The sequence below is a fragment of the Mobula hypostoma genome, chromosome 6 (genome assembly GCF_963921235.1).
Source record: "Mobula hypostoma chromosome 6, sMobHyp1.1, whole genome shotgun sequence".
NCBI lineage: Eukaryota > Metazoa > Chordata > Chondrichthyes > Myliobatiformes > Myliobatidae > Mobula > Mobula hypostoma.
The window spans coordinates 37,914,298-37,926,754 of NC_086102.1; the positions used below are offsets into that span (position 1 = coordinate 37,914,298).

At 39.8% G+C, this 12,457-nt stretch overlaps 1 protein-coding gene across 2 annotated transcripts in view; it reads right to left on the reverse strand.

The window, feature by feature from the left end:
- LOC134347942 (uncharacterized) overlaps positions 1-12,457 on the reverse strand; it is a 48,565-nt gene that overhangs the window by 5,130 nt on the left and 30,978 nt on the right. For both annotated transcript variants that reach the window (XM_063050607.1, XM_063050608.1), the window contains exons 7-10: positions 11,701-11,791; positions 5,879-7,305; positions 4,943-5,000; positions 3,746-3,818 (exon numbers count right to left, since the gene is read on the reverse strand). In XM_063050607.1, the coding sequence (XP_062906677.1) occupies positions 3,746-3,818; positions 4,943-5,000; positions 5,879-7,305; positions 11,701-11,791 (1,649 nt within the window). The remainder of the gene's footprint in view (positions 1-3,745; positions 3,819-4,942; positions 5,001-5,878; positions 7,306-11,700; positions 11,792-12,457) is intronic.

Consider the following 12,457-nt stretch of genomic DNA (forward strand, 5'->3'; position numbering starts at 1 on the left):
AGTGAGAAGGAGGAACTGAGGCAAATACATGTTAGTAGGGAAGTGGTGTTAGGTAAATTGAAGGGATTAAAGGCAGATAAATTCCCAAGGCCAGATGGTCTGCATCCGAGAGTGCTTAAGGAAGTAGCCCAAGAAATAGTGGATGCCTTAGTGATAATTTTTCAAAACTCTTTAGATTCTGGATTAGTTCCTGAGGATTGGAGGGTGGCTAATGTAACCCCGCTTTTTAAAAAAGGAGGGAAGGAGAAACCAGGGAATTATAGACTGGTAAGCCTAACATCGGTGGTGGGGAAAATGCTAGAGTCAGTTATCAAAGATGATAAACAGCACATTTGGAAAGCGGTGAAATCATCAGACAAAGTCAGCATGGATTTGTGAAAGGAAAATCATGTCTGACGAATCTCAGAATTTTTTGAGGATGTAACTAGTAGAGTGGATAGGGGAGAACCAGTGGATGTGGTATATTTGGATTTTCAAAAGGCTTTTGACAAGGTCCCACACAGGAAATTAGTGTACAAACTTAAAGCACACAGTATTGGGGGTATGGTATTGATGTGGATGGGGAATTGGTTGGCAGACAGGAAGCTGTGGGAATAAACAGGACCTTTTCAGAATGGCAGGCAGTGATGAGTGAGGTACCGCAAGGCTCAGTGCTGGGACCCCAATTGTTTACAATATACATTAATGACTTAGACGAGGGAATTAAATGCAGCATCTCGAAGTTTGCGGATGACATGAAGCTGGGCAGCAGTGTTAGCTGTGAGGAGGATGCAGGGTGACTTGGATAGGTTAGGTGAGTGGGCAAATTCATGGCAGATGCAATTTAATGTGGATAAATGTGAGGTTATCCACTTTGGTGGCAACAGGAAAACAGATTATTATCTGAATCGTGGACGATTAGGAAAAGGGGAGGTGCAACGAGACGTGGGTGTCATCGTACACCAGTCATTGAAAGTGGGCATGCAGGTACAGCAGGCAGTGAAAAAGGCGAATGGTATGCTGGCATTCATAGCAAGAGGATTCGAGTACAGGAGCAGGGAGGTACTACTGCAGTTGTACAATGCCTTGGTGAGACCACACCTGGAGTATTGTGTGCAGTTTTGGTTCCCTAATCTGAGGAAAGGCATTCTTGCCATAAAGTGAGTACACAGAAGGTTCACCAGATTGATTCCTGGGATGGTAGGTCTTTCATATGATGAAAGACTGGATCAACTAGGCTTATACTCTGTGGAATTTAGAAGATTGAGGGGGGATCTGATTGAAACGTACAAAATCCTAAAGGGATTGGACAGGCTAGATGCAGGAAGATTGTTCCCGATGTTGGGGAAGTCCAGAACGAGGGGTCACAGTTTGAGGATAAAGGGGAAGCCTTTCAGGACTGAGATGAGGAAAAACTTCTTCACACAGAGAGTGGTGAATCTGTGGAATTCTCTGCCACAGGAAACAGTTGAGGCCAGTTCATTGGCTATATTTAAGAGGGAGTTAGATATGGCCCTTGTGGCTAAAGGGATCAGGGGGTATGGAGAGAAGGCAGGTACAGGGTTCTGAGTTGGATGATCAGCCATGATCGTACAGAATGGCGGTGCAGGCTCAAAGGGCCGAATGGCCTACTCCTGCACCTATTTTCTATGTTTCTAAAGCATTAAAGAATATATTTTAATGGAAAACCAAATCAATAGGCAGCATTTAAAAACCAAATTCGGAAAAATCAAAAATGAAATTAAAACAGAAAATGCTGAAAATACTCAGAGGGCAGGCAATATCAAACGGAAAAAGAAATAGAGATGATATTTTCCGTCAAAGATCGTTCAACAGAAAAATAAGAAAAGAAATATATGGGAAGTTACGAATATGGAAAAGAGGGACAGCACGGTAGCATACCAGTTAGTGTAACACGATTAGAGCGCTGGTAACCGGGTTCAATACTACTGTTGTCTGTAAGAAGTATGTACATTTTCTGTGATCACGTGGGCCTCCTACGAGTGCCCTGGTTTCCTCTCATATCCCAAAGGTGTATAGGTTAGTAGATTAATTGGTCACATGGGTGTAATTTAGCAGCACAGGCTTGTTGGGCTGGAAGGGTTTGTTACTTTGCTGTTTCTCCAAATAAAATTTAAAAGAATAAAAAATGAATATCCACAAGAAGAAATGCAACATCTGCCAATTTACCTCTTCTCACTAGCTAGGAACCCAAATGTCTTTCAGGTAAGGCAGCAAATGACTTGCAATTCTTCCAACTTCATACGTTATACTTTGTGCTCATGAGCAGTGTCTCCACTGGAGAAACCAGAGGTAGCTTGGGTGATCGCTGTAAGAACTTTCTATTCAGTCCTCAAAAGTGAACCTGAGCTTCCAGCCGTTTGCCATTTTAGTTCTCAATACTGCTCTGACTTCAAACTGCAACCTCCCACACCATTCCTATGAAGTTTGATGAAAAACAACTCATTTTCCATTCAGGCATGTTGATACTCTGAGCTCAATACTGAATTCAACAATTTACTGCTGTATCACAGGCATTTATTATATTTACCAGTTATATCAGCAGCTGATGCGAAGTCTGTACTATCAACTCAGTTTTTCGCTGCCATAGGTTTTACTTGATCTGTTGGGCATTTCCAACATTCTTATTATGCTTCCAGCGAATACTATTCTGCCTTTCATAATCCCAGTACAGTTCCAACATCCAGCCCCTATATCTAACTCGTACACCTCCCCCAATTTGATCAGCTACGATTAATATGTCATCCATACATAACAGCACAAATCACATGGACAACCTTAGTCTCATAATATCACAAATTCCAGTGTCACCACTATCCCTCCCCTTTACTACTTAACCTGCTCTTGTTTTCTCCCTTTTCTAGTTCTATTGAAGGAGCATCTACCTGAAATGCTAATTGTGTTTCTAGCTTTACAGACATTATCTGACCAAGTATTTCCAGTATTTTCTGCTTGACTTTGAATTATGATCATGAGCATGTTGTGCTAAAATTGAGCAAATCAAATACTCTGTGCAGACAAAAATATAAATACAAATACATTTGCAGGACTGGGGTCTGTCGCTCCTATCTACACCAGTCAAAATAAACTCAATTGCTTTTGCACCTACTGATTGAGTTTTTAAAAAAATAAAAACAGCTAGCACAAAAAGTGCAATTTTACATCATCCTGACAAATACATCACGAGGAATTCTGCAGACGCTGGAATTTCAAGCAACACACATAAAAGTTGCTGGTGAACGCAGCAGGCCAGGCAGCATCTCTAGGAAGAGGTACAGTCAACATCGACTGTACCTCTTCCTAGAGATGCTGCCTGGCCTGCTGCGTTCACCAGCAACTTTGATGTGTGTTGCTTACAATCATGTATTCAGCAGGTTATTTACTGAAGCATAGAAAAATATTCACAACTTCCCTGTTTTCATCCTGATCACAATTAAATACAATTAATACTCACCCCCCTTTAAAGGGACAGAAAAATGGAGAGGGAACTTGTTTACTATTGAGGTAATTGTACTACTGTAGTTTTGCTAAAACTATGCATCTTGTCAAAATACATGCCAGAAATAAGCTTGAGCAATAATATCTTGATTAAATTAAAAGCCAGTGAAGCAAATGACAAATCATAAATATAATAAAATCCTTCTCAAAGTTTCAAAATCATATGCCTACTTTCTATAAAAACTATTTTCTTCAAAGATAGCAGGCCATTTACAATGTACAATAAAAGAACTACTTCATTGCATACCTGTTGTGAAGTCGAGGTGATAAACTTAAGCTCACAGTGTTTCCAGAGCTATTTATTACAGGTAAAACAGTAGCTGTAAATAAACAACAGATAATAATTTTCCAACTAAAACAACTTAATTTAAGAAATCAAATGCAATTGGGAACTTTTCTTGTAGAACCATGGATGTGCATTCTTTACAATGTTAGTTAAAATGTTTACTTTAGACAGAAAAGAGTTTATAAACTTGATTACTAATTTAAGATGTGTCAACTTGTCTGCTACTACATTTAAATAAGTTTAACTCGCGATTGCTTTTGCCTCGTAATTCCATCCACCAGTACATTTCCCCAGTGATAAACGAACTCATGGCCTAGAGTTCTCAGGCAAATTCTGCTAAACCATTTATTAGTTTTAAGAGTTTAAAGGATGCTTAACTAATTATAATACCCAGCACAAAATGCATTTTCTCCATACAATTTTAAGTTTAATATCTAAAAATCAATTTAAAGACATTCAAATCCATGTCATGGCTGCTTGGGTAATGGAAATTCACCCTTATAGAATTCACAAATCTCAAAATTTTCTGGTAGTGATATGGATTTTATGAAAAGAAAATACATTTATTTTTTCCACTTGCTTTTCTTGATGCATGTGCATATGGCACAGTTTCATGTTACCAAAAGTTGTGTTGTGGGCCATTTCCTAGGATTGCAACCCCACAGTAATGTTGGGTTAGGTGGCACACCAAAAGTAAAAAAAAAAATTGCCTGGAAGAAGTGCTCTTCCTGCTCCATTCTGAAGATGTATATTAAAGGGAAAAACATCACAACCAACTAATGGTAAATACTTGAGACCGATAGCAGAGGCACTAATACTACCAGTGAGCTTTAACTGAGCTGGTTGTAGCAACAGAGCAAATGCAGGCGTGTTTGAATGTTCGTCAAAGACTGATTCTGGCATTGTGACAGATTCTGGCAGCACTGCAAGGCTTAACTACAGAACTGGAAAGAAAAACATTTGTATTCTGTGATCAAAATAATTTTGTAATTAAAGTGGTCACAGGATTGTATTATACAATATTACAAATACTATAAAGTAGTTTCTCCCTTAATATTTCAGCATATTTTAAGGAAATCAATCTCATATGTGCAAAGTAATTCCATTAAGTGAACAAAAATTTAACTACAGAACTGGATTATCAAATTTAATACATACCAGAATTAGAATAGGGTCGATTATTTTCCCATTTAATAAACACATCTGCAGCGATTTTCTGGAGAATGTAAGAAGTGCAACATTGTAAACAGAATTGAATATAATGTTATTATGTGCACCATCAATTGCAACACTGATACAATAGTTCTGCACAGAACACAGGACAATCTACAGCAGCGGTCCCCAACCACCGGGCCGTGGACCGGTACCAGGCCGCAAAGCATAAGCTACCAGGCCTTGAGGAAACTATATGAGTCAACTGCACCTTTCCTCATTCCCTGTCACGCACTGTTGAACTTGAACACAGGGTTGCCAACTGTCCTGTACTTGCCGGGACATCCTGTATATTGGGCTAAGTTGGTTTGTCCTGTATTTCTCCCGCTAAGGTTGAGCGTTCCTATGAAACCTTTCGTGCCAAAATGGCGTAACGCGTAGAAGCAATTACCATTAATTTATATGGGAAGAATTCTTGAGTGTTCCCAGACCCAAAAAATAACCTAACAAATAACACATAAAACCGAAAATAAATAACACTAACATATAATAACAGCAGGAATGATATGATAAATACACAGCCTATATAAAGTAGAAATAATGTATGTACAGTGAGGTCGGGAAAATGAAGGCAAAACTGATTTGTGGGGAAAAAATGCTGCAAAACGCATGCGCATGTCATGCATGTGCACACAGGTGCCCGCGCAAGGCTTCATGGTCATGGTAGTCTTTCCTGGGGTAAAGTATCCCGGGATTTGACTGCTACTTTTATCCCTTATTTGGGTGTGAGAAAGTTGGCAACCCTAACTGTGAAAGACATGTTGAGGTGAGTTTAACCCTACTTGAACACCACCCCCCCCCCGCCCCCAGTCCACAAGAATATTGTCAATATTAAACTGGTCCGCGGTGCAAAAAAGGTTGGGGACCCCTGATCTACAGTACCTCTCTATTTTGCTTGCTTCTTGGAGAATAAAATCCATTCTGTGTACAGTAGTAATCCTGACTATTCTGAGTCATGCTTGAAGACTCTGGAAAGGAACGAAACCTCTTCAGCGGCAATCGTGAAGCTTCCTTTGCTTGATCAATACACGCAGCCCGTTTCCTTGATAACTGGGATGGTAAGCAGGTAACAGAGCTCACTGATGTTATTTCTTTTCTGAGAACAGAACGGACATTTAATATACTGGGATGCGTCACTGAGGCTGAAAGGCAGATTGGATTCTGAACCAAACTTTGATACAGTGATTCAAATGCATCTGTTTTGTTTGGTTTAATTTTAAGTAAGCTTTGTACAGAACACAACTTGGTTGGAACAGAAGCAGAGGAAATAGAATGCCTCCGTTTATACTTTCCACTACAGCAGGAAGTATTAACTGAGCACAAAAGCCTTGCACATGGTGATCGGCTGCATTTTGCCACTACAGCATCTGGTTGTGTAACTGTATTGTTGTTCACTGGCCATTCTGCTGCATTTTGTAAATGATTAACGTTGATTCTTGAGCTTGGCGATTCCACTATTGCTACATTGGATTTTGAACTCAATGATTTTAAGCTACTGGAGTTAGTCCAAGCTGACCCATTCAAAGGGGATACATTAAAAACTGAAGTATTCCTTGTGTTGCAGTAACTTGCAATTTCAACTGGACTTTGAGGATTGCAACGGCTTACGGGTAGTGGCTGGCAACAAGCTGAGTCATCATACAAATTTCCAAATTTCGAACCAACAGTTTCAGATGTTAAATTTGTTTGTAGCACAGTCCTCGGAGATACATTAGCAGCAAGGGAAAACTTTGCGTCCAGATTATCTTGCGAGGTTTTGGAACTTTTTGGAGAAATTGCTTTGTTCTGCATTTGTTTGAACCCATCACAGGTTTTTAATCTTATAGCAGAATGACTTCTTAGCCTCTTTAACTTCTGGCCATCGATCCTGACTTTGACCTTTATTCCATTTTGAGTTGTGTTTGTCTTTGATTTACATACATTGAACTGGAAATATCGATAACGTTGTATTAACCTTGATGCAGCCTCTTTCTTGTAGGTGCGATCAAGCAAGTTACTCATTGAAGCTACCATACTTGGATAAATATCAATAAGTGTTGTGTTACTTAAACCCGAAGAATCACTGGGACTTTCCGTTGGAGCTTGATCAACACGAGTAGGTGTGGTTTCTTCCAAATTCATCGTATCATATCTGCTATCCTCAAACTTGTGCAAATTAACTTCTGTGTTACTAGGTATGCAAAGTGGCTTAGCTGGCATTTGGCTAGAGGTCAAGGCTACTATCTTTGAATTATCTTTGTCATTATGATGAGAATTTGAAGAATGATTTAATTCTTTGGAGATTGTATCCTGAAGGCCATCATTGCAGTCTAGAGATAAAGAAATTAATGACTTTAGATCAACACACATAAAATAACTTTAATATCTATTAAATTCTGTATCTAATGTTAAAAACATTAGGTCAAACTCAATCTTATAGAAACAGTAACTAACATGCTATGAATATAAATATTTTCACTGACAAAACAAAATGTTTTGAGAATAGAAAAGATTTGATAAATACATTTCAGCTGTAACCCAGTGCAAGCTCAACAAATGATTTGAACGCACATAAAATAATCAGTGTGCTCGGCGGATGCAAGAAGTAGGAAATTAATCTTCTACAATCTATTGAAAAAGCACATGAAAACACTTGGGAGCATTGAGAACTAAAAGTGAAATAGAATGAATAGCCAGAAACAAAGCATGTACAATTTCCAGATCTGTGTATGCTGGATAAAGATCAAATCATGATGAATATAACAGAATCAGGTTTAGCAGAATTCACAACGTTTTGTAAAGTAGACTAACACGTAGCAGAAGCTATTCAGAATGAATATCTAAAATAAACTGGTTAAAGAGCCAAGAACCAAAAGTAGGAACATCTTATGATGTTCTCAGGAGATGCTGCAGGACATTCTTAAGGGGAGACTGAAGTGGGAGGAGGTCCCATAGGCTGAATTAAGGGATCTAAGAGATACACTAAAATTTGGACTTCAAAAGGGAATAACCTCTGGATTGCTGCCCATGCCACGCGCTAGTCAGAGCAGGAATTGTAACAGAATCAGCATGAATTTTTGGCTTGAGCAGTGATGCAAGGACGGAGTGTTTCAGATTCCTGAGGCATTGGAACTGGTTCTGGGATAGGTCTACACCTGGGGCCAATACAAAATCAGATAGTCTACACCTGTGCAGGACCAGGACTAATGTCCTGGAGCATTGTTTGCTAGCACTGTAGGGAGCATTTAAATTAATATGACAAGGGGTGGGTATTCAGGCAGAAAAACAGACAGAAGTAATGCAGAGGTTAAAGCAAAAGTCAGTGAGAGTGGAGTATATAAAAGTCAAATGCAAAAGACACAAAGGCTACTAGATTCTAAAAGGACAATGAGTGGAAGAGCACTTTATCTGAATGCCTGTAGTATTTAAAACAAGGCCAGTGAATTTGTGGCACAAATCGGTAGAAAAAGGGTATGATTTAGTAGCCACTACAGAAACAAGGCTTGTGATGAGCGGAAATTAAAAATCCAAGATTAGCTTTATTTGTCATATGTACATCAAAACACAAAAAAAGGTCTTGCTTGTATCGACGACCAACACAGTCCAAGGACATGCTGGGAACAGCTCGCAAGTGTCACCATGCGTGCAACATAGCATGCCCACAATTTACTAACCCCAACTTATACAGTACGTCTTTGGAATGAGGAAGGAACCTGGAGCACTTGGAGGAAATCCATGGTGTCATGGGGAGAACATGCAAACTCCTTATAGCTGTGGGAATTGAACCCTGATTTGGTGGGAGTTATCTATAAGCCGTAAAATAACATTACAGTGGCACATGCAATAAATCATATATCTGATGCAAGTAAGAATGGAATGGAGGGTGGGGAGGGAACTATCACTTGCACATAGATTGGGCGAATCAAGTTGGTCAAGGCATCCTTAAGGAAGACTTTATAGAATGCAATCATGATCGCTTTCTTGAATAGCATGTCAGTGAACATCAAGTGGAAATGATATCTTAGATCTGGTCCTGTACAATAAGACAGGCAAAATTAACTATCCTCTAGTTAGGAATCCTCTTGGAAAGAGTGATCACAATATTATTGAATCTCTCATACAAATGCAGGGTGCGACAGTTTGATTCATCTATGCCTAAACAAGGAAGACTACAAAGGGAGAAGGAGGAGTAGGTAGCATAGACTGGGAACACAGGCCATATTGTGCGATAGTTGAGGAACAGTGGGAGAGTTTCAAAGAAAATTTGCACTGTGCTCAACAGAAGCATATTCCAGTTAAAAGCAAGGACAGTAAGGGTGGGAGAGCAAGATTTAGATAACTAAGGCTTACTCTCCTTACTCTTATTTTTATAATGTTCTAAGTGTAAATATATTTTCAACAGAAAGGAAGAGTTCCAGTTACAAGCTGCCTCAAAAGTATCTAAAATTATCTTCCACAAATGTATTTTTAAGAAGTTCATTTTATTACCAGTGAAAATTGACAGAAGCTCACTACTACTACGTCGACTCAGGCCTAGGGGGCCGGCGTCGGGCACTATGACGGACTCTCCACTTCTCCCCCTCCCTCATCAGTGTGTTCAGTTTATCTACATTAGCCGTGCTGCTGTCTTCTAGGAGCGTGTTGACCATAGTCTGGGCAGCGCGCCCAGGGTTCATCCTCCCATGCTTGGGCGCCCATATGATGACAAGGCTGGCAGGTAGCTATGGGTGGCGTAGACAGTGCCCCGCTAGTTGCAGTCTTCTCACCTCGAATTTAGTGGTGAGCATCGGTAGGTCCTCATAGAGCTCAACGTTCGTCATGTGCTGTTGCCAACTCACGTCAAGAGCCATCCGGAGCATTTGTGTATAGCAACCAACTCAAGACTTTCGCATAGTCTTGGTGAGTGTCCACATCTCACATGTGTACGTGAGGATGGACTCTATGACTGCTATGAAGATCCTCTTTTTAAGCCCTCTGGTCAGGTTCGACTTCTAGATTTCCTTCATGTCGTTCGTAGCCCTCCACATCAGCGCCTTCCATATCTATGTCCTTCTCTGAACTCATCATTCTTGACCCGAGGAACTATAGTCTGACTTTCTTAATGGTATCATTCTTTACGGTCTTGAGAGTACCTTCGTTGCAGTTAAACACCATGTACTCTGCCTTTTTAGCGTTTGGGTGAAGTCCAGCTTTATTGTACTCAAATTCCACTTTTTTCAGTAGCTGCTGTGCTTCCTCCATCTAGTCAGAGAGCAGGACTATGTCATCTGCAAAATCGAGATCTGTGAGCATAACTGGTCTGACCCTTTTGGTTCATCCTGGTTTTATGGTAAAACCAAGCTTGTCATGATCTTTGGTAGCTTGACGTAGAGCATAATCAAGGACGATTATAAAGATGTAGGGTGCCAGAGTGTCTCCTTGCAGCACACCAACTAGGAGCTCGAACACTGCTGTTTCTCCGTCTGGTGATACAACTTTTTCCATGGCTTTGGTATAGCTGATCTCTATTGCTCTCAGTAGATGGTCTGGCACTCCGTAACTTTCAGGATCTTCAGCATTTTACCTCATTGAATGGAGTCAAAAGCTTTGCGAAAATCAATGTAAGTAAGCACGGCTGGTAGGTTGTTCTTCTTGACTTCCTCGATGATTCTACGGAGAGCAAGTACTTGCATTACTGTTGTGCGCTTCTGCCGAAAACCATTCTGATTGAATCTTAGCTTAGAGTCAATGGCAGTGCAAATCCTGTTCAAGATCATCCGACTGTATAGCTTTGCTAAGATGCAGGTCAAGCTGATACCGTGGTAGTTATCTGTCTTCGTGAAGAATCCAGACTTGGGGACTAGGATAATGTTTGAGAGTGACCACTGCTCTGGTTTGTCGCCTTTCATCAGTGCCATTTTACATATGCACAGCAAGATGTTGTCCAGGTCGCAGTTCTTCAGAACATTTGGCGGTATCCCATCTGGTCCAGCGCTCCTGCCCTGTTTGAGTGCATATTTGGCCTTCTTCAGTTCCACAATGGCGAATGGGTTGTCATCGATGTCGACTTGTGTTAGTATCGTGGGTATGTCCTCTTCTTCTTCTGTGATCGTTGGAGGGCTTCCCAGCAGGTTTTTAAAGTGGGTAAACCATGTCTGGACACGGTCCTCTGCTGTTTTACCACTTATTTGACCCGATGGGGACTTCTTCCGTCTGCTGATCTCGTTGACTAGGCACCATGCTTCTCCATGCTGCTTGTCTTCATGAAGACAGAAGCTCAACATGATTGCTACCCAGAATATTTCCATGTTCTCTGAAATAAAACTGCTTACTTCATACGTATTTCTTTTTAATTATTATTTTTCAGTACACTTTCAAAGAATGTGGAGGGTAGTCTTCATTTCAATCCACTAGGAGCCCCACTTCCATACAATCATTTGTAGTTTCATATTGTGCTGTACAACAACTAACAATTCATTTGAATGCATGATACCTAAATCATTTATGGGAATGGATAGCACCAAAAAATAATCCAAGAACACAACCACACATTTGTTTTAATCTGCGGGGTTCCTTTCTGCACAAGCATTAGTGCTAAGGGTATTGAATTCACATGAAAATCTCTGAAAATTAATTACACAGAAGTAATCTAAACCAAAGAGAAAACTTAAAATATGAATATTACTTGGAACACTAAATAAAATCTATTTTTGGTGGTAGTGACACACTTAGAATAACATACATACCATGAAAATTAGGTGATGATCCAATTTTCAACTTCGACGTGGGCGTAAATGTGATCAATGGATTGTCTTTAGTCCTCCCAACACATTCCACCTTTAATGAGATGTAATACTTGAAATTATTTAGTACTTATGCTAATGGAAAAATAAATTACATGACTTTCCATAGGACAATAGGTCCCAACAGTGCAAGCTGGTGTAACTTCATAGGAAACAGAACAGGTAGCCATTTCATTCCAAGTGTCTGCATTACCTTTTAAAACAATCATATTAGATTTTTTTTTACTTCAACGTGACTTTCTAGTATTCACCCCATATTCAATTGCCCCAATATCCAAAGAATAAATAATGCATTTTCCTCATCTTGAAACAGCAACCCTGGATACTTCTTGATCTGGCCAGAGGAAACTTCATCTGTCAAGCCCTACAAGAATTCAGAGTTTTAATGGTTCACTTCTCATTTTTCTTAACTCTAGGGCGCAAATCAATAAATTTCCACCTGCCCAACCCAGTACTTTAGCAGGCAGCTCTCAAGGTGTATTTTAAGGTATTTTCATATCATTCCTGCGTTATTTGTTGCCAGTATTGTGGCTTGAGTTATTTAAAAACATGCAAAATTAACACATAACTTTCACCTCAAATATGCCTTTCACCCAAGAAATCAACATACTTCTCAATGCTTTAAAAGAATGGTAGAAAGAATCTTATAGACAAAAATGAGAGGCCATTTAGTTCTTATTCAGAAAGCAATCTATTAAGT